We start from the raw sequence: 23,154 nt of genomic DNA on the forward strand, positions 1-23,154 counted from the left end.
GGTGAATGATCTGCTGTCAGAATAAAGTATATAATGTTTTCATATATACTGAAGCATATAATCTGACAAAGAGAAGTAGGAAGGGTCCAGGATAGTGGTCCTCAATCCTAGATGTCTATTAGCATTATCTGGGGGAACTTAAAAAATACAGATGCCTGGACCCCATACCAGAGATTTCCATTTAACTAGGGTGGAAATGGATTGACCACCAATGTTTATAGAGTCTCCATAGGTGTTATGAATGTGCAGCCAGGGATGAGAATCACTGGTCTAAGAGCTCAGCTAATCCAGTACAGGATGATAGCTAAATGTGCAGCCAGCAGAGAATATGCTGAAAATCAAATCATGAAGTCTGCATTCCTATAATGTTGGCATAGCCTGAAACAAAAAGAAGAGAAAAAGTAGAAGGACATCATTTGTGTCCCCTACCCCATGACTTCTTTCAAATGTGTTGTCTTGCAGTTTACATTCTTTAGGCCCTGAGACACCAAGGCAAACAGACCTTGATAATATAATCAGTCATCAATCAATAACTCAGATATTATTGCTGTATAATACTTTTATTAAAGTTTTATGGAAAAAACCCACAACATTTCTGTATGTATCATATCATATAATTTCCAGGTGTGTCAGAGTCCAGTGACAAATTACGTTTGAAGAACAGCTTTAAAATCCACTCGTCTGCCACTCCTTTATGAAATATTGAAAAGCAGCTCTGTACCTCAGCATTAAAGGTTACAAAAAGCACCATTAAAAAGAGGACTCACATATTTAATTCCCTTCAAAGTAGTCTTCTCTCTCCTTTCTGACAGACACAGAGCTGCACTCATTCCAAATGCTGCCATGTAATACCAACCAACATGCTCCAATGTACCAAAATTCAAACAAGTCTCATTTATGAGACCCGTGTAGTGATTAGGACTAACCAACAACAGTGAGCTTTGGCTGTCCTAAAACCACAAGCTGGGTTAGGTAAGTGTTTTGTAGAGGGGAACAGAAAAGAAGTAAGATCATCAACACCTAATATATTACTTAATGTAGGTATCCCTTGACCATTTAACCTGACACCTACAAAATCCATAGTGTTTAGTATTTCACACCAATCTTACTGCAAAAGTGCTGTGCTACATACAATCAATTCAAGTTAACTCCAACTAATATTGGAACTAATAAAAAATTAATTTGTAACAAAGCTTATTCACTTCAAAGCACAACTGAGAAAAGCAAATCCAGACAAAGCCCAAACTAGAATCCTAGAGGGATTCCATTGCTAAGAATTGGACTTTACAAGTAATAGACTTGAGTTTTTCTCTTTTTTCCCTTCTTTCTTATAATTTAAATTTGGCTTTTTACTCTAAAAGTTTGGGTTCATTGCAGAAATCACAGTCCTTCCATATCCAATTGTGACTGGCACTTAAGGAGGGACAAATGCTTAGATCCAAAGAGTTTTGAAAGACCCTAATGGCTACCCCTCCCAGGTCCTGCATTCCATGGGTAACTGGAGTCAGCAGCCCCTGGTAGAAGACAGCAAGAACTGGGCTTTAAGGGTGAATCACAATAATGCAGGAATACACTGTACATCTGCTATTAAGCCCATGCCCCAAATCACTAGAACGTGAGAATGTAGAAATCTCTGAGAACACAATGTATTTCAAACACACACAAACATAGACTATTGCATATCATTTTTAGTTGAGGTCAAAATTATTAAAGCCCTATTTCCCCAGTTAAAAGCAGGGAGTTCTATTAGTATGTCTTCTTCATTTATATCCCAGATTAATATAAACCCAGTCTTGAGGTATCACTTCTTTCCAAACTTAACTTCACTTCAGCAGGATACATGGAATATTGACACTTTTCAAAGTTTTTATCCCAGACCCATTAGATCTACAAGATACTAGAAAGAACTGGAGCAAAGTGAGTGGGCCTGGGTTTGTAGGATCCTCACAAACTTCTCTTGGATTCTTCTTTTACAAAGTTCTCTACCATACAAACATACGTTTTAAAAGCCAACACTATTGAGGTTAGGTATGCCCTTCAGGGGTGTTGCCTAGAATGGTTAAATCCCATTCAGCTTAAACGAGGCTAATAATCATGGTGTGGAATTTCTCCATACCAGCAGCATGGCTAACGTATGTGTTTTAGGTAATGTCTGACACTCTGGTAAAATCTGCCTGACACATGAGCTTAAAGCAGAATGGAAAGGAAAGAGGAGAGAATTGGAACAAGATGCAAAGGGAAGATGGTTATACACTGCTAATTCTGCACAGTGAGATCCAAGGACACCACCATGTGGTGTCTGATTTAATTTCTTTTTAAAAGAGATCATTTTCAGTTCTAAGTTACTCAACCCTTTATTCTATTATTACTTCTCAGCTCAGTCACTCTTCTCTTCCCCACAATTCCAAAACTACGTTGAAGTTCTTTAAAGGTCGGCCCTCTGAAGAACTATTTTCTTATTCTGCCTACTTTGACTCTGTAAAATTCCCAAAGGCAAAATAAAGGCTAAAAAAATTTTTTTTGCCTTTACTCATTTTCAAAATCTGTCAAACTCTCCTCAGCATTAAATTAATTATCCCTTTAACTAATCAATATACAAGGATAAATGAGTAGTACTTAGGGTTACTTCCTTCTCGTCCTCCCTCTCTTCCAAATAGACTGAGATAAGGCTTCTCAGAACCATGGGATGTATCAGCAGTATAGAAAAGGGACAGTGCTGAATGAGTCAGCACCCAGTGCCTCCTACCCATTCCCTTCTATACCAGCTGGTAGGCTCCCATTTCACATCTGGGCTGAGAGTTACCTCAGAACTTGGGAAACTGACACTCTCTGCACATTTCCAGAGAGAAAGATCTGAAGATCACTAGCATCAAAACCTACTGTCACAGGGGGCTGACGCATTTCACAAAAGCCTCAGGCCTGGCAGAAATTGAAGAGATCTCTTTTCCTGCCCCACTCTACTGAAACACCTGTGTGGAGTAAAAATTTTCATACATGAACACATACATATTACATTTCAATACTGTTGACAAGAAATATGAATATAACAAACTTCATGTAATAACCAAGATTTTGAATCTTCCTAAGTGGCCCACTTATTTAATGGGTATTGGATAAAAACAAAATTCTAGTACAACTGAAGACTGTAAATCCTGAGAGTTGGTTATAATAGGATCTGGCCTGGATTTTTAAATGGCACACCATTCAAAAAGTGGTTGGGAACATAAAAGGTTCTCCACAAAAGCCTTTTGCTGCAGAAGGTGGCCTTGGATGGCTAAAGTAGTATTTACTCTTAGCAATTAACCACCAAAGCATTTAGTTATTTGCATCCCAGCAAAACAACAATCCCACACTTTACTCTATCACACCTGGAATCCAAGAGGTCTACAAGTCCAAAGACAACTGTGTTATCAGCTTTGCATGGGAAAGACAGGAGGTAGCTAAACTGACCTGTAAGTGCCCTTTCAGTGTGGCTAGGCTCATCTGAGCAGTCACGGAGTCTCTCATTCATCAACAGTTTAGCCTCCTTTAGTGTTGATTATTTGACTTATCTGTAAAATGGAAGAGCCCCAGCTACTTGGGAAAAAATGTTTTATCTCTGAACCCCAAAAGTGGATTGAATACTTTTCAGTCCACAAATGGAATTCGGTGACCCCACTTAATCATCAAACACCTTTAAAAAGAAGAGGCAGGAGAACAAAATGATTTTGTTAACATTTGGTGCAAAGAATGATACTTTTCATGGTTGGGAATACTAGGAATACTTTCTTGCTTCTTGGCCTAACAAATCTTTAAAATGAGGGACCCCTTTAGGTGCATCAAATGAGTTAAATGAACTTGAGCAGTTTATCTAGAGCAGTATTTAGTGTAGTGATGTGTACAGGGTTGGCCATATTAATCTAAGAATGTGGAAGGCTAGACTAGAGAAGAAAATCTCTTTGAAGAAGCATTTATCAAAAGCCTGAAATTCTCCAATGCGGTCTCTTAAGACCAATGAAAAGGCATTTTTTAATTAAAAAAAAAAATGCAGGCACATAAAAATCTTTCAAGGATGAAAGACACGAAAATACTGCCGGGTTCCACTCCTGCCTTCAGAACTGTTTGCTGAGAAAGAAAAGACAGAAGCAGGGCCAGGCAAAGTGGGAAAACTTTCGGGAATTTGCCAATACAGCCTGAGCCTTGGCACCAAACTAAAACAAAAATGTAGGTGTTCTGCATTCTGCCTTTCTTATAATGCTGAAACATATTTCCTTTAGAAGTTAAAACAAACACGACAAAGTGGCCTGGGCCTGTGCTGGGCTAAAAAGGAGACCTTCTGATAGCCCTAGTGTCTGGGGTGGGTCAGGTGCCACAAAACTTTTCAAAGTCACTTACCCAATGAGTTTTGTGTTAGAGAGGGGTCAGGTATGGGATCTGAAGGAGGCTATTAAAGGAAGAATGTGAAATGAGAGGAATAAGGGTTCTTGTGGGGCATCTGGTATCATATAAACAACACAGATTGTGCCACATACTCTGGGAATATAGAGAACCCACGCAAGAAAAACTGCCCTTGCAATGAGGCAGCTGTTAAGTAGGGCAGCGGTCTAGCACAAGCCCATTCCTTGGAAAGCCAAGGTAGCAGTGATAGAATCTCCACCCAACAAGGATCGTAAGAGTTTGCTGTTCTTTCATTTTAGGAAAAATCTTCCTATATAGTTATTCCTGCAGCGCCTCCAAACAGGTCTTGGTGAAAACCCACAGGCAGAAACAATACTTCTAGCTGGGGCTAGGAGGCTTCCATTTACCTTCTTCTCATATGTATATATTTTTTTCTTAAAATAAATTCCGTGAACTCATAAAGCTCTCATCTGCAATCAAATGCAAAAGCAGAGCATCCTACTCAGAGGCTCTGAAACACACATATCAGCCTCAAAGCAAATCAGCCTTCCAGTCTCAGGTAAGACTGGTTCAGTCCAGAAATGCAAGGGAGATGCTTCTCCTGAATCCTTAGAGGCAAGAAGGGATCCCTTCAAATGGGCTTGTATAGCAGAGTAGTAACATACTTCTTCTTGTAGCGATGGGTTGCGCTAAGGACCATCACACTGTCCTGCAAGGAAAAGAAACATACGCAGCTAATTCATTACTTCAGACAGTAGGTAGCTCTTCCCAGTCATGAGTCCTTCACAGTCACTCACTTTTAACAGAGATAGTTTGATATAAGAGAAGGAGGTCAAATAAGTTTTAGTTCCAATTCTGACTCCTATCATCATTCTACTTGTGGCCTTGGGTAATCTACTTAGTGTGTCCAAGTCTTTTTATCTCATCATTACAAAAGATAACACCTACCATTAAGGTTGCTCTGATGACTACATGAGAATATCTGACACAGTTTCTGACACATAAAAGGGCTGAAGAAATAATAGTCTCCTACCTTGCTCCCTTCCCTACTTTAAATTCTAATGTTGGGCCTAAAACTAGCAAGGAAAAACAAAAAAAGAACAAAATATTCTGGCATCCATTTCTAGAAGAAAGTCTAAAAGACAATGAGGAAAAAAAGAAACAATCCTTCTGAAAAACTATTTCCAAGTCCCAAAGCAGGTCTAATTTCCATTTAATACCAGGGATGACTTCCAAAAGATCTCTCTGATTTAGAGGGAACCTAGGAATCCCTCTCTATCCTTGAACAAAGTAGATGTCAAAATCCTCTTCAGAAAGACACCCAATCCAATGGATCAATTCCAAACCGCCTAAACAATATGAGAGAATCAGGAATGGGTCAGAACCAAGCTAAGCCACAATAATCAAACACCTTCACCTGAGTCAGAACCAGTAAGAAGAGAGCAAGAGGTACCATTTCCCAGGCTGTGTTGCAGACTACAGATGTACCACAGGAGGAGATGGCAAGCCTAGGCAAATTAAATGACATCCAAGGAGCAGTTACAGGAGGCAAAATCCATCAGATCCCAAAGAACCCAAGCAAATCCGATTAGGAACAAGTGTATCCTTCTACCTTCCCCCGTACTGTATTATCCACCATGAATGCTTCTCGGGTTAACACTCCAGAGTCATGCTGACACAAAGCCTAAATATGACAGAAGCAAGGCAGGTAAAAAATTCACTTTTACACTTCCACAGGTATTGTGGAAATGAGGAATACCTGAGAAAAACCTACTTGGAAAGACCTGGCATAATGATAATATAGGAAAGAATATGAAGTCAGCATAGGAGGACTGGACCTCAGCAGTCCTGTCTCTGGTACTTACTGGCAATTTGACCTTCTCTGAGCCTTAGTTTCTTTATCTATAAAACAGGGGTTAAAAACAATACTTACAACATTATTATAAAAATTAAATTCAATAATATATTTTTAAGTGTTATATTGTACCACATAGTTTGTTAGCTATATCAGTGATTTCCCGAATCCAGCTATATATCCAAGTAAAAGCAGCTTAAAAAAATTATAGGGCCCATCCTAGATGCACTTATTCAGAATCTCTAGGAATGGAGCTGCTGAATCTGTATTTTTACAATCTTCCCCAGGAGACTCTAATGATAATCAGCCTGGTTTGATAACCGCAGAGCTATATAACTTTATTCCAATAGCCAAACCACAAAGACATAACAAGACAGAACAGAATGGCTATTTCCAACCCAGACTCTAAAGCAGCAGAAAAACCAAGGAGGACTCTAGAGTTGAAGGGACAGGGCAAATCTGGTCACATCTCTCCTTAAGTAGTGTATAGGAGAGATGCAAGCACCTGAGTATATATGAATGAGGCACCTGAAAGTAGCTCAATTCCACCTTCAAAAAATGAAAGCCTTAATATCACATTCAAGCATTCTTTGAACTGGAAGCTAAACCTGCTTTTTCTGCAGAAGAAATCCTATGCTATGAACACAAACTTAAGTAAACAGCTGGTGTAAAGATTCTAGTCACCCAAAAAATAATTGAGCAGCAAAAAAGTCCTATCAGAGGGCAATTCAGCCAGCCAGAACACAGAGACTGAGATTTTAAAACAAACAACCTAGTAGTTAAAAAAAAGAGAGTTCTTCTATAATTTGATCATTACTGCCAGCTTCAGCTTCAATGAAATAGCAGAGAAAGTAACCACTGAGAACGTATGTTACCCTTGACCTCTCATTCCAGGGAGCTCTGTGAAGAGCCAGGGCCACCACTTACCTTAATGGACAATGCATAGAGATGGTTCAGCATAACATGGTTGGGCTCAGGGAGTAAGGCTGGGTCACACTAAGAGAAAGAGAAAAAAATTACTAAATGAAATTAATGCACAGACAAACCAAACAGCTTACTCTTCCTCAGAGCTCTTTGAGAAATTGAAACTAGAATGCGCTATCTCTTTTCAATAATGCACCCACTCTAGTATGTATCAATAATACAATCCTATTACAGAAAATTAGAAAAATTATCAGTCCAGGGCAGAAATCTCATGCCTCAGCATCTACTAATCTTCCTTAAGAGAGCTAAAACAAAAATCTTGCCTACAACACACAAGGAAGAGTTGTGTTACAAGGCAAAAACAATCATAGTAGGAATCAAGTAGATTGAATAGAGACATGAATTATATACAAAAAAACTTTCATAGTTCTTTTGTACATCCCCAAATGATAACTACTCCTTTATGTTGTGCTCAAAAGAAGTCCATAGCTCTGATCCTGATTTTATTAGGATGAGGAGACAACTATGAATTTTTATATCAGTACCTGAAAAAGCTGTGACTCACCACTGGAAAAAGGAAATCTGTAATGTTATTGGTATGTGTATGACTTATAATCTCAATACACCTCTGTAATAATCCTAACCTCTAGGATTACTGAACTTTGGTCCAAATGGTCCTAGACACTCCCAGATGCCCCAGTAATACTCAGGATACTCACAGAAATATTAGTGTCTTTGTTAAGAATAACTTGAAGTAGATGAGGAGGAAGGATGGGTGGGGATTTGAATCTTTCCTCAGATCGAAACGCATACATTTCTTGACCATAAGGCCCTGGGGGTGAGCTGGAAAGGTCTGAAAGATATTTATGCAGATATGAGAAAGAGTTGGAGAATTAGCAAGAATGCATGGAAAAAGCTATCAATACATGGCAGCTAACATTAAATGTGGTAGAAGTCCTGGATCACAAACTTGTGACCTGTGGGATCTACAGCTGTAAGGTAACCAGAGGAAAAATCTGAGTCCCCTGGACATAAAGCATGAAGCTCCTCAACATAGCAACATGCTTTGGGAGACAGACAAAGATATAAAGACTCAAAGACCCACGCTCAGGGAAGAGCTACTACATGTATCAGTTGTAGGACCTTGGAAGAATCCCTCCACAATGGTCAGTTTCTTTATAAAATAAAAATAATCTTTGCCCTATTTCATGATGTTTTTGAGGAAATCAAATTAGATAATGGATGTAAAGATGCCTTGTAACTTTCAAACAATGGGAAAAGATTAGATTTTTTCTTTTTTCCAGCCAAACAACAAGGTTATAAACTCCTAAGACTACCAATACAACAATGATTGCAACAATAAGGACAAAATGTATGTAACTGTCATCAGGGAAATGCAAATCAAAACCATAATAAGCTACCATTTCATACTCACTAGGACAGCTAAAATCAAACAGACAGACAATAAGAAGTGTCAACAAAGGAATGGAGAAATTGGAACGCTCACACTATTCCCACTGCTAGAGGGAATGTAAAGTAGTCCAGCCACTTTGGAAAACAGTTTGGCAGTTCCTCAAATAGTTAAACATAAAGTTACCACATGACCCAGCATTTTACACTGGGTATATACCCAAAAGAAATGAAAACATATGTCTACACAAAAACTTGTACACCAGTGTTCATAATAGCATTATTTATAATAGCCAAAAAGTGGAAACAATCAAGATGTCTATCAACTACTGAATGGATAAACAAACAGTATGTCCATACAATGGACTCTTATTCAGCCATAAAAAAGAGCGAAGTACTGATACATGGTTACAACATGGATGAACCCTGAAAACATTATGCTAAGTGAAAGAAGCCAGTCACAAAAGACCACATATTGTAGGATTCCACTGATATGAAATGTCCAGAACAGGCAAATCCTTAAGACAGCAAGACTTGCGGTTGCCAGGGACGGAGGGGAGGAGGGAATGGGATGTGACTGCTAATGGGTACAGGGTTTATTCTGCGGGTGATAAAAATGCTCTGGAATTAGATAGTTGTGATAATCACATAACTCTGAATATACTAAAAATTACTGAGTTGTACAATTTAAGAGTTAATTTTATGATGTATAAATTACATCTCAAAAAAATGAAAAAAGTATGCAGACAAGAATAGAATATACAAAAATGAAGAGAAATATATTATGATAATATATTTTATTTAAATGTTATTGTTTCTTTTTCGAGAGAGGGTCTTGCTCTGTGTCACCAAGTCTGGAGTGCAGTGGCTTGATCACGGCTCACTACAGCCTTGACCTCCTGGGCTCAAGTGATCCTCCCATCTCAGCCTTCAGAGTAGTTGGTACTAAAGGCACATGCTACCATGCCCAGCTAATTTTTTTTTTTTTTTTTTGTAGAGACAGGGTCTCACTATGTTGCCCAGGCTGGTCTCAAACTCCTGGACTCAAGTGATCCTCCCACTTCGGCCTCCCAAAGTGCTAGGATTACAGGTGTGAGCCACCAAATTCATTGTAAGAACTAAGTTCCAGTGTTCTGTTGCACAGTAGAGTGAATATAGGTAACAATAATGTAACAAAATAAAATAGCTAGAAGAAAGGATTTTGAATGTTATCACCACGAAGAAACGACAAATGTTTGAGATGAATATGCTAATTGCCCTGACTCGATCATTACACATATAAAATGTATTGAAACATCACATTGTATCTCATAAATATGTACAACTGTTATGTGTCAATTAAAAATAAAAAATACATATAAGGCAAAAGAAAAAAGTAGAATACTCTGATATTAAATAATATCTTTAAAACATATGGAACTTGAAACTTTACAAAGTATTATGCTTTGTTATTTCGTCACATGATCCACAAAATACCCTTGGGAAGTGCACAGAATAGTTTTTATTGCCTTTTCACCAGAAAAAAATAAATACAAATTGGTTATTTGCCTAAAGTTACATACATGGATAGATAGTAAATGAGTGCAGACTAAAATCCATTATCTGTAGATTCCTAGTAAAAAATGGATTATAAGCGTTACCTCAATAGATTGGGAAATTAGGAGAAAGGGAAATATCAAAAGTATGCAAGTCTTCTCTCTATATAATTATGATACATGTCTATTTATTGGTTACTTTGCCAGAATTATATAATGCAAAAATTAGTCACAAGTATCCTCATAATCTAATTCAGCATTTTAAAACCCTTTTAAATTACTGTCCCACCAGTCAAAAATAATGTCCAATTTAACCTTCTGAGCTTATATGATGAAAACAACATTTTCAAAAGTTTCCTCAACAGATGATTACACTATTAATAATAGTCTCGCTCTGTCGCCCAGGCTGGAGTGCAGTGGCGACATCTCAGCTCACTGCCAGCTCCGCCTCCCGGGTTTACGTCATTCTCCTGCCTCAGCCTCCCGAGTAGCTAGGACTACAGGCGCCCGCCACCACACCCGGCTAATTTTTCGTATTTTTTAGTAGAGATGAGGTTTCACCGTGTTAGCCAGGATGGTCTTGATCTCCTGACCTCGTCATCCACCCTCCTCGGCCTCCCAAAGTGCTGGGATTACAGGCGTGAGCCACCACGCCCGGCGGTTTTCTTTTCTTTTTTTTTTTTTGAGACGAAATCTCACTTTGTCGCCCAGGCTGGAGTACAGTGGCGCGATCTCAGCTCACCTTAACCTCCGTCTCCCAGGTTCAAGTGATTCTCCCGCCTCAACCTCCTGAGTAGCTGGGACTAGAGGCCTGTATCACCACACCTGGCTAATTTTTGTTCTTTTAGTAGGGACAGGGCTTCGACATAGTAGCCATATTGGTCTTGAGCTCCCGACCTCGGGTGATCCACCCGCCTCGGCCTCCCAAAGTGCTGGGATTACAGGCCTGAGCCACTGTGCCCAGCCAATAATTTCTTTTAAAAACAGCAAAGCCACCCTTCTCCCCTGAAATTCAAATATGTTCCACTTAAGGTATTGTGCCTCCTCAGCTGAGAATCACTGAAAGTTTAAGTCCCTGGTTTTACTGTGAAGAAACTCAGAACGAAAAAGGTTGAGAGATTTGTTCATGATGGCAAAACTAGTTAGTAGCAGAGGCAGGCTTTGAACTCACAGGAGAGAAGTGTGCTCACTGGGAATACAGTGCACAATTCTTCAGATAGTTCTTATTGTAAAGTAACAAAATGGTAACTACAAGTGTGGTTAGCAAAACATTCTCTGATACTATAGCAATTGTAAGCAGAGATGAAGGCCTTGGATCAAATAATATTAGAGGAAATAAAAGTGTAAAGATATTTTCCGCTACCAAAGACTTTTTTTTTTTTTTAACCAAAAACTTACAAAATTTCAATTACCTACAACAGAATTGTCAGGGGGCAGGGGGGTGGTTGTCTTGTTTTTGAGGCAGTATCTCACTCTGTTGCCCAGGCTGGAGTGAGGAGGCTCAAACATGCTTCACAGCAGCCTCGACCTCCTGGGCTCAAGCAATCCTCACGCCTCAGCCTCCCAAGTTGTTGGGACCACAGGCATGTGCCATTACGCTCGTCTAATTTTTAAAAATTTTTTGTAGAGATGGGTCTTGACATATTGCCCAGGCTGTTGGTTTTTTTTTACCATTCTTTTCCCCCACATTTTTTGGACTTCATAAAATCATGAAACTGCTAACTGAGGTCTCAAACTGGCAGGATTAAGACGGGGCATACCAAACAAACTACACACATGTATCGCCTCTGCTGGGTAATATCATCAAAGGTCAGTGGAAAACTTGAAATATTACTAGAAACAGCTTTTCAAACTACAGGCTGTAGCCCATTAGTGGTTATAAAAGATAACATGGAAAATAGAGTGTATCCCATGTAATAAGGTAAACATTGTATCATGAGACTTGTGTTACAATGTGTGTGTTTGTGTTTGCTGCAAATAAGAGACCTAAATGTTTACAGGAGAAATATCTCTGTCTCTCTCTCTCCTCCCCCCAACCCCCTGCTCGCTCTCTCCCTCTATATGTATATACACACATAAACAACTTTTAGGAAGGAACTACAAGAAAGACACAGCAAGAGAGAGTAAATAATACAAAATTACCTCTACAAGATGTCTCAGAACTTTCCATAGAATCTAACTTTAAAGCATCGAACACCTCAAAATCAGATTTCTTGACATGGATCAAATTGTTAATTGTGCCAAGCTGACTGGTAACCACAGGCTGAAACAGTGAATAGAAAAAATTATTGAATCTCTCTTTCAAATCCATCTCTTCCATCCAACCTTCCTCTTTTACTAAAATTTACACGATTGTTCTCAGCACCTCCACGTTTTATCAAGAGAGAAATCCTCCAGTGTAGGGGAGCAGCTGCCTATCAGTCTTGACAGAAATGACAGCTAAAATGAGACTGCTAAGTCAATGGTTACCCTTGGAGATCAAGGCCTTACCTCTGATGGATCATGAACCCACTGTCCATCCACAAAGAACTTGTATTGGTGCTCTCCCTCAGGGAGGTCCAGGATGGCAACAAAGTCATTATGGCTACAGAGGAAAAAAGAAAGGCAAACAGGCCAAGTTCCTTTTAGAAGACTGAATCTAAAAAACAAGTGGCAATCATAGTATCATATGAATAACTTCCCAGATTCCTAAGCCATTGTATACCCTGGTGTAAAAAACAACGTATAAACCCATTCTCCTTTTCTGTATCATCTTGGACATGTATTTACTAGCTCCTCCCAACAACGTTAGTTCTTAACCAATATCTGGAAAAGAATAATAAAAACATTAATCCCCTCAAATGGTTCACCTTAGTATAACTTACTTTGCTTCAGTAGAACAAGTTCCTCACCAGTGCAAATAAGATAGGTAGGTTTAGGATACAGAAGTGCCTCAAGGTACTCTCTCTCTGTTTTGGTGAACCTTTTCTGGAAAATGAACTACCATACAAAGGGCCATTCTGACAACCAGTTAAATCACTCATTATTGCTTTGGAAGCAACAAATAACATGACTACCTAGAACTTCAAAATGTGTTTTGCTTTAGTGCAGAAGTCAGAGCAACAAGACTCAGACAGTTACAAAAGACTTCCCACAAGCATAGACACGACTTGTATGACATAGTCCTAAAGAATGTAGCCATAAAGCTATTATGAATCCCTCTGAGGCAATGAAATTCTAAAGGGTAAAACATCTCTGACTCACTATGAGGTTAAAAAAAAATCCCACAGATATACTAAGTGGCCACAGAAAAGGGCATATTCTAGAGACAGTCCTTAGTAGGTGGAGAAAAGTCCAGCTGGGTCTCTCTTCTGAGAAAAGAAATCAGGTCTCTATTCCTGGACCCTTAGATTCAACCAAGACACTTGTCACCTCTTAATCAGTGGAATCTTGGTGCTCCAATTGTTGAAGGACCCAGAGATGAAGACCTCCTTGCCTCCTTCAGACCAGCGGATAACAGTGGGCCGGGCCTGCTGTGTGGGCTTTACGGAGTCCTCCAAATCCTGCTGCCATGATACAAACTCTTTGTCCCCAGGGAGCTGTAAGAAGGAGTAGGTCATCCCTAGAATAAACTTTGACCCAAGAATTCTAAAAAGGTCACTCTCCTCCCTAGGGTAGAGAAGGGTGCTAGGCTTTGGCTAAGGATATAAACCCCAAAATTAGCAACTAAATCAGAGTTTGAACAAATTATAGAAAAAGAACTCATCTAGGACCAAAAATGGTCAAATAGCCTATGCTCAAGCACTGCCTAAATCATAGCCTAACTTTTGAGTCTACCTGTATCACTTACCCTTCCAGAGCCTTAGACTCTCCCTTCAAAAAAAAGAAAAAAATGACTCCCTACCACTAGTTTAACTCATAGGCGGGCAATTATGATATGCTTCTGAGTCTTTCTTCAGAGGAAAAAAAATGAAAACAAAGTATGGTTCTGTAAAAGATAATTAAGTCAGTCATATATTTTTATAGGCAAATATGAATAGCTCTCAATTACCAGTTGTAATGGAAGTCAGAGATATCAAAATTCATAAGTAATTCATAAACTATTTCAGCTAACAAGTTACAAAAAGAAGAAATATTAAAAATTTAAAAACCAGATCACTGATTTCTTAAAACTTGAGAAGTGGCTATGAAATCTTACTTATTCCCTTATCCCAGGCTTATACTAATTATTTCAGGAATAGGAATAAAAATTCTAGAACCTCAAGAAGCAAGAGATCAAAAATACAATTTCCTTTATCAAAAGTAGCTCTCTTATCAAATGAGGCTTGTGGGATTGTAAAAACAGTAACTCCTGTTTCTTTTCATTACTATCCTTTGGACCGAGAGTTGGCAGACAGCCAGTAAGCCAGATGCTTTTATCAAGTGTTATTTGAAAACAGCTCTGCCCATTTGTTTACCTATTATTTTACTGACTGATTGATTGAGAAAGGAACTTGCTCTGTCACCCAGGCTGGAATGCAGTGAGTGGTGTGATCATAGCTCACTGCAGCCTCCAACTCCTGGGCTCAAGCCATCTTCCCACCTCAGCTTCCAGAGAAGCTGAGACTAGAGGTGTGAACCAACATACCTGCCTTGCTTACCTATATTGTCTATAGCTGCTTACAGGCTACAGTGGCAGAATTGCGTAGCTATAACAGAGACTGTATGGTCTACAGAGTCTAAACTATTTACTATCTGGCCCTTTACAGAAAGATTGCTGACCCCTATTTTAGACTGGTTTAAGTGACTTTGGTAAATAAGACTGTATAGTATTAAGCCTAAATATTACTAAATTGAATAATGTGGGTTTTTTTAAAAAAAGGACTAGCTTATTCATTTGGGCTTTCTTTTCAAAATGGTTGACATAGCTTCCCCTCCATACATTCTCTTGATATTCCTCAAAACTACAGTATAGCACTTCAGTAGCAGGATAATCCAAAGTAAATAGAGAAAGAGAATTGAAAGGACTTTCACATAAGGAATTGACTTAAGAGAAAACTACATATTCTCAGAACAATGCACTCTTGACTAACTGGCTGCGTTAGAATTACAAGAATTTGACATATGCCTAAGAATAACCCTTAGATTCGGATGTAAGATCTGGGAACCTATTTTTAAAAAGCTTTCTAGATAACACTGTGATTATGTTAAAATAAAGGAAAAAAAGCTTCCCAGATATACCGTGATTATGTTAAAATAACAAAGAAAAAACCCTCATCTTTAGAGGTACATCCTAAAATGTTACAGACAAAATAATACTTGATATAATATCTGGGAATTTGCTTCAAAATAACTAGTGGGAGAATAGTGGACTGGGGTATAGATGTTATATGTTCATTCAAGATCTGATCATTGTTCAAACTGGGTGGCATGTATATAGATGTCATTATACTGTTTCCCCCTACTTTGAAAATGTTTCAAATTTTCCAAAAAGTATTTAAAGAAATCTGAGGTGATTCTAATGTGCAAACAGGATTGAGAACCACTGAACTAGTCCACTGAAAACGGCAGGCATTCAAAGCAAAGTAGGCCCCCCTGCCACTGTTTCTGTCAGTTACTTTTATGACAGGATTTTCAGTTTAGAATTTGAAAGCTACAAACTATTAATATGCCTAGCTTTGGAGGAAAGCCCTTCCACTTATGACATGACATTTCTGTAGTAGGAATGAATGCGACTGACTAGCAGAAAGATTGTTTACTTCAAGTTACTCAGCAAAACTACCAGGAAAAGAGGCAAAACGACAATCAGAACTACAGTTTGATGTTTAAGTAAAATGTTGAGTTTAGAAGTAAAGAGGGTACATTGAGAACTATAAAATTTTAGACTTAAATGAGACCTTAGGAATTATCTGAACTAATTTTCAGACAATCTGAAAATTATATGAATAATTTTCTTAATTCACAAATGCCAAGACTGAGGTGAGAGATAAGAATAACACAAAATAGGCCCCAATTCAGACAGAGCAACCTGGCTTTTAATCAGGACACCATTACTGCAGTCACAGTTCGACAAATACACTGTATTTAAATCCTGAGTCATCAACATAGGAAAAGGGTAAAAATATAATGAGGCGGATCACCTTTCGAAAGCTTTGAAGAAGTAAATTCAGATGGCTTGTAGATAGCCCAAATAAGAATGGAGAATTGGAGAATAAACCCCAATAAGTGCTCCTTTTAATCACTCTCACTTCTCTGTGATTATGGTTGGTTTTTTTTTTTTTTTTTTTTGAGAGTCTGTCACCCAGGCTGGAGTGCAGTGGTTTGATCTCAACTCACTGCAACCACCGCCTCCCGGGTTCAAGCGATTCTCCTGCCTCAGCCTCCCGAGTAGCTGGGACTATAGGCATGCACCAGCATGCCCGGCTACTTTTTCTGTATTTTTAGTAGAGACGGGGTTTCACCATGTCGGTCAGGCTGGTCTCGAACACCTGACCTCAAATGATCCAACCGCCTCGGCCTCCCAAAGTGCTGGGATTACAGGCGTGAGCCTCTGCGCCAGGCTGTGATGATGTTATCAATTGAGATCCAAGGAAATAAATCATGGAATCCAAATTCCATGTGCTACCAATATGGCAAACAATATTCACTCTCTAAAGCCCCAGTTCCCTGGGAAGTGATGAAATGATAGGAAACATCAAACACACCCGAATCTCCTCAAGCCCTCCATTTTTCTATCTCATCCAGTCAGTCTACCTGGAAGAATTACTTGTATTTCATGCTGACAGCTCTGAAAGCGATTAGAAACATTAGAATGGTAATCGCTGTTATCAGCTCCATCTGTCCTTTCTTACAGAGTGAAAACAAGTTGTTCTCTTCCTGAAAGTCCTTGGAATTGAGAGCAAGGTCTTCAGGGCAGCTGTGGGTTGTCGTTTTTTTAGCCACGCAACATTTTGAAGTACTACTGAGGAGTAAACAAGTCGTGGAATCATTGGCTCTTCCACCTACGGAGCAGCAGCGGGGCGTGAAAGAGGCACAGCCTCAGCCACCACAACTATAAAGTATGGGACAAAAATTAAGCAGTCAACTAAATGATGTCCTTAATTGATCCCCGAGACTAGGAGAAGGTATTCAATAAGCAAGTAGTTGCTGCTTACAGCCGTGCCAAAAGGGAAGAGGATCACAAGTGTAGAGCTGCTAGAAGAGCAAAAATGATACTGATACATAGAAATTTTCAGAAAAAGAATTTCATTTAGCCACCTCAGGGCAAAGGTGAGAAACTACCACCTATGGTCAGCAACTCGTGCAACCTACCCTCTGAAGTTGTCCACCAGGGATTACAAACTACAGATTCAGCAACGCTATGGAAGAGAGCCATTCGTGCTCGGAGGATCGGGGATGGGGGGATGTCTATTGTCCCCATCCTAAAAATGTGGCCAACAGATTAGTCAGAACACCAGGAAAGCAAGAACTCCGCCTCTTTATCCTATTTTGAGGCGGCACTGCAAGAGGAATTATCCAACACCTCTGTCCCCGAAAAATCCCTTTAATTCAAAAAACCATAGCCCGGTTCGGCGCGGTAGAAAAGAACCAAGAAAGGGAAGAGGAGCCCAGAAATCAACCCCCTGCAGTACTGACACCAACTGCGGGCGTGGGACGCTTACCTTGGAGTCAGGGAGGCTGAACACGCTGGGGTCGTCCGTACTCCCCACCATGATCTTGTGCTCCTTCCCCGGGGCATGGCCGCCTGCGCCCTCGGAGCGTGCAACCTTGGCGCCGTGGCGCTCCCCGGACACCCGGTCGCTGGTGGTGTTTCCCATGGCTGCAGCTCGTCGGGGACCACCTACCGCGGGGAACGACACCGGGCTGGGAACACCCCAGCCGCCGCGTCAGGGGCGCCCCCCGGCCCCTCCCCTGCGCCTCGGGACAGGGCAAGGGATTCCCCGCCCCAGGGAAGCCGAGCCCCGGAGCCCTCTCCCTACTGGCCTGCGGGAACGCCTGCAAATACCCCGGTGCCCTCGCTGGCCCTAGCTCAGGAAACCCGCTATCGGGACCTCCCCCGCGTCCCCGCGCTCACTGCCAGGGGCGCACCCACTCCAGTCACCTCGGGCGATGCGCTCCCTCCTCCAAGGGCCGCTGAAGTGATGGCTGTTCTGCAGATCAGGCCACCAATAAAGTTATTGAAATTGAAGCCGCACCCCTCGCTGGCGATCAGCGATTCCTCCTAAAATGGCTTCAAGGCCGGCGGCGCGGAGTCCGCCCAGTGCGCGTTCCCTGCGGCCTGCAGCCTCGGCGCCCGGGAGCCGCCGGCCTCTCTAGCCGCCGCCGCCGCCTCGATGGTGGGCAGTCGCACGCGGCCTCCAGCGCCAGGAGGGGGCGCCAGGCAGGGCCTGTCCCGCCTGGGGAGACTGCGCCCGGGATAATGGGAGCGCTTGGCCTCTGAGACTACCCGGCAGAAGGGACGTCCCCAGGTGACACTCGGAGGCCGCCTCCCTGGGCTCCGGTGCTCGGTGCCGGGAGGAGCGGCACGGCTTTCTACCCCGCCTCAGGTGCGCCAGCACGTTTTCTGGGCAGCATCTGTGTGTTAGGCGACCGGAGAGGTGGGTTCCTTATAGGGAATAAGAAAACTGAAACCGACTTCCAACTGCAGGCAGAAGGAAGCAGTGGTCATTGCTGGAGGTTAAAACTGTTCTGACCGGGCGCAGTGGCTCACGCCTGTAATCCCAGCACTTTGGGAGGCTGAGGCGAGCAGATCACGAAGTCAGGAGATCAAGACCATCCTGGCCAACAAGGTGAAACCCCGGCTCTACTAAAAATACAAAAATTAGCTGGGAGTGGTGGCGCGCGCCGGAAGTCCCAGCTACTTGGGAGTATGAGGCAGAAGAATCGCTTGAACCCGGGAGGCGGAGGTTGCAGTGAGCCGAGATCGCGCCATTGCACTCCAGCCTGGCGACTCAGCGATACTCCGTCCCCCACCGCCCGCCCCAAGAAAAATCTGTTCAGTGGGGAGCGACAAGGAAGGAGCTTTCAGCCCGACTGGGGTCGCAGGGAAGAATTCAAGATGGCGTGTTTAGGAGCTAGACCTTGACAAATTAGTAAAACGTTAGTCTTAGGAGAAGAACGAAAAGGCTCTCCTAGGCTAAGAAACAGCATACACAGTGAGAAACCTCAGAAGAAATAAAATTCAAGGAAGATAGCAACAACGAAAACATCAGAAGGAACACTAAAGGTATAAAAAGGGCATAGACAGCCCTAGGGTTGGGAGGGATCCAGGTTTTTTATGAAAATTAATGGACTCCCTAAGGTACTTACCTTTGTATTATAAGTATTTGCATGTCTCCTTCTAGAAACGTTTATCACTCTGTGTTACACAGACCAGCAGTGTTGGCGTCACCTGGGAGCCTGTTAGAAATGCAGAATCAGGCCCCATCCCCAGGGTTCAGAATCTGCATTTTAACAAGATCACATTAACGTGTGTGAGAAGCAATGCTTTGACAGCTGGCAGAGAGCAGATCCAGATTTGATACCTTTTCATATTCTGCATGTACCTTATACAGAGTAGGCTTTTGCATTTGCGGAATGAAGGATACAGGAATACTGTTTACTGTAATCCATTTCTAACCAGATATGCCACTTAGGCTTAAACACGGCCAATGATGGGGAACCCCAAGTTACATAGGCCACCCTTTCTGAGTGAGCAGCTCTGTTTGCTGAAACGTTCATTTTTATATTATGAAGTTGACCTCCCACTTAAGTACAACAAATTCACTACTTCCCCATTCTTTGCTCTGCCCCTTATAAACTCATTCTTTGGCTCATAAACCAAAGACAATTTACAGGAAGAAAAAAAAAAGGTATGATTTTACTGCAACTTCTTGCTCACCCCTCCAAAATCTTTACTGTCTGAGTACATGCTTTTTGGTTATCCCTACTTTTCTCCCTCCACCCCTCAATTCCTTACCATAGGACACTGAAGCAAGGCCCTTGAAGATACATAATACATTAAACCTTGACTTGTGTAGTGTTCAGTTTTCTGACCCCAAGGTGGTTTCACCATGCCAAATAATATGTCCTTGGTGTGTATTTCCTTGCAGTAGTCAAATCAGGTTAGCAGAAACAAACTAAGTATGTTAACCAATGGAAAACTGACGGAGAGAAATAAACTGTTTTTGCACAGCTAAATGGAAATGACTTTTGAATTATCTGCTTTGGAAGATTATCCATGACACTGTTCTGCCCTGCTCTGCTCTAACAACATTTGTAAGTCACTCAACAGTTAATAATAAAAGTCAGTTTTGAATATTGCATGTTTTAGACACAGAACAAATGTAATGTGACACTGTAGGAAGAATGAATTATCCTTAGTCCCAAATTCCTTTTTTTTTTAGATTCGGGAATAAGTAGGTAAAGATACAAGATCCTCTTAACCAGTATCAGTATAATTGTTCCCTTTAGATTTATTGCTGTCACCCCAATGCTCTTCTTTCTTTCTAGAGGAAAGGAAAAGAAGGAGGTAATAGGAAAAGTAATGGGTTGTCCTGATGTTACTGTGTCTAGGATGTCATTGCCACTGGTCTCCTCAGATCAATCATTCTGCCTAATAAACAGAAAAATAACATGGGCAGCCTCACATGCAAGCCTTTACACACACTGCTAAAGAGACCTCACTTCCTCTGAGAAGTGAGGATGTGAGAATGAGGGAAGAGTATATTGATTTTACAGAACTGGATGACAGGTTAAATTGGGCATCTGGAGGTTTATATTCCCATCTCCACTCACCAAGTTTCATCCTCCATTCATGACCAAGGATAGGTATAACATCTGATCTTGATGGTTACTGTTTCAAAAAACAATCTGATCTTTTTTATAAAGTTAAACATTTACTTAATCATGCAGCATACTAATTCCCACTCCTGGGTATTTATCCAAGTGACATAAAAACAAGTTCACACAAAACCTGTAAACACATATATGTCTTTATTCATATAATAGAAAAAACACAAACCCTAAAATGGAAAAAACATAATGTCCTTCACCTGGTGATATGGTTTGGTTCTGTGTCCCCACCCAAATGTCATCTCAAATTGTAATACCCACGTGTTGAAGGAAGGACCTATAACCTTCACGTGTCAAGGGAGGGAAGTGATTGGATGATGGGGGTGGTTTCCCCCATGCTGTTCTTGTGATAGTGCATGAATTCTCACCAGAGCTGATGGTTTTAAAAGTGTTTGGCAGTTCTTCCTTCATTCACACACACTCACTGTCTCTCCCCTGTGCCACATAAGATGAGCTTGCTTCCCCTTCTACCATAACTGTAAGTTTCTGAAGTCCTCCCCAGCCATGCAGAACTATAAGTAAATTAAACCTCTTTTCTTTATAAATTACCTAGTCTCAGGTGTGTCTTTATAGCAGTGTGAAAATAGGCTAATACATCTGGTGAATCAATAATTAAAATGTAGCATAGCTATAAATGGAATACTACTCAGTAATAAAAGAATAACTCTATACATACAATAATATTGATGAATCTCAAATGCATTATGGGAAGCAAAACAAGCCAGGCTCCACTTATGTGACATTCTGGAAAAAGGAAGACTATACGGTCAGAAAACAGATCAGTGTTTGCCAGGACTTGGGGATGGGGGGTGGGGAGTGATTGACTACAAAAGGGCATGAAGAAATTTTGAAGGGGAGGTATGGAACAGGTCTGTATCTTGACTGTAGTGGAGTTATTGATACTTACCAAACTGTACAATAAAAAGTAAGTTTTTATTGTATGAAAATTATGCCTAAATTAAAAACTATTAATAAAATCAGCGTTAGCAAAATATATGAGTTTATACACAAGAGACTACTCAACCATTGGGTAAACTAATTATTTTTAAACAAATACCATTGATTTTAATCTTTTTATAGTTTTTATACAGGCAGAGAAACAATAGTGATTCTGCTCACCTAAAGGAAGATAGACCCAATTCAAAGGTACAGAATTTTCCCCAAATAGTATCATAATTTTTCCTTTCAGATTCCAAAGGATTTGCATGTAAATTCTATCATGTGATCCTCAGAACCACCCTATGAGGGTAAGCAGAACAGATGATCCATGATATTCCATTTTATAAATGAGGTGCAGGTTAAATATTTAGCCAGTATTTCTTGATAAGTATAGTCCATTTATTTCAACAAACCTTGATTGAGGGCCCCAATACTCGTTGAGCTTTTGCCGAGCCACCCCTGCTCTAGAGGAGCACACGCTCTGGAAATCTCTAAGGAAACTACTACAACTCTAAATAGATATGGTGTATAGTGATACTGTGACTAAATATTCACTGAAAATTTCCTCTAAAATTATAGATATACATTACTGGAATAATTAGTATCTCAACATCTTCATTAACTATGAATCTACTATGTATATATCATCACCATGTGAGTATTAATTTGGTACAAATAGGCTGCCAACTCTAAAATTATTTGATGTAGGGCAAGTACTTTTATCTTTTTAGCCATAAATTTTCTCATCTGTAAAATGAGAGGAGTAGGCATGTGATCATTAAATCCTGGGTTAGGGTAGGAGGCATCAATATGAAATGTTTAGCTTAATATAGATACAGATGGGTAAATATAGAAATACTTAAAAATACATGTGGATTCATGTTTAATACATTAGTACACACACATGTATTTCCAAGTTCTGTCCTCCGAAGGCCTAGAAGCAATGACAAGCAGAAGCAAGGAGCACACCCAGCATCCAGTTTTTTGTTTCTAATACTGTTCTCCAACAAAGGGAACCAGAGCCCTTGAGAAAAATGCCTAATTCTAGGACTGGGGCAGGGGATATACAAGATGAGTCTGAAACATCTTATAGTGCCAGAAAATAAACAAGTGCTTTAAAAAGACACAAAAAACTGATGGTATATCAAAGTCACATAGGAGCCAACTAAAAGAGCTCCCAATGGCTAAAGCTAGAATAATTCAAAAAATAAGTAATTCAGCATTGGATTTAACCCAAATTATAAAATAAGATCCATGAGTTCATACTGATACAAGTAAATGATTGAAGAAACAAATAATTGGGAGATAATTCTCATACTGAAA

General features: G+C 40.4%; 1 protein-coding gene across 4 annotated transcripts; it reads right to left on the reverse strand.

Annotated features, from left to right (window-relative positions):
• Positions 1–541: 541 nt before the first annotated feature.
• PRKAB2 (protein kinase AMP-activated non-catalytic subunit beta 2) lies at positions 542–23,154 on the reverse strand. Of its 4 annotated transcripts, none has more exons than XM_055357314.2 (9): positions 18,161–23,154; positions 17,721–17,922; positions 13,513–13,679; positions 12,592–12,685; positions 12,244–12,364; positions 7,876–8,009; positions 7,160–7,228; positions 6,243–6,279; positions 542–5,086 (listed from the first exon to the last, which is right to left on the reverse strand). In XM_055357314.2, exons 2-9 carry the CDS (start codon positions 17,874–17,876, stop codon positions 5,067–5,069), a joined length of 798 nt encoding a protein of 265 aa, XP_055213289.2. In that variant the 5' UTR covers positions 17,877–17,922; positions 18,161–23,154; the 3' UTR covers positions 542–5,066. The 4 variants fall into 4 exon arrangements, with proteins under 4 accessions (XP_055213289.2, XP_055213295.2, XP_004026557.2 ...); XM_055357320.2 differs by having other exon boundaries at positions 17,721–17,899; positions 18,161–18,254; XM_004026508.5 differs by lacking the exon at positions 6,243–6,279 and having other exon boundaries at positions 17,721–17,899.

This window comes from Gorilla gorilla, chromosome 1 (genome assembly GCF_029281585.2).
Source record: "Gorilla gorilla gorilla isolate KB3781 chromosome 1, NHGRI_mGorGor1-v2.1_pri, whole genome shotgun sequence".
Classification (NCBI taxonomy): domain Eukaryota; kingdom Metazoa; phylum Chordata; class Mammalia; order Primates; family Hominidae; genus Gorilla; species Gorilla gorilla.

What these genes read in the sequence shown, in the direction of transcription:
- PRKAB2 (XM_004026508.5), bottom strand. Translation starts at nt 17,876, where the DNA reads ATGGGAAACACCACCAGCGACCGGGTGTCCGGGGAGCGCCACGGCGCC. An exon ending in TCAGCCTCCCTGACTCCAAG is followed by an intron (nt 13,680 to 17,720) that starts GTAAGCGTCCCA and finishes TCCTTCTTACAG; the next exon opens with CTCCCTGGGGACAAAGAGTT. An exon ending in AAGATTCCACTGATTAAGAG is followed by an intron (nt 12,686 to 13,512) that starts GTGACAAGTGTC and finishes TTTCCTCTGTAG; the next exon opens with CCATAATGACTTTGTTGCCA.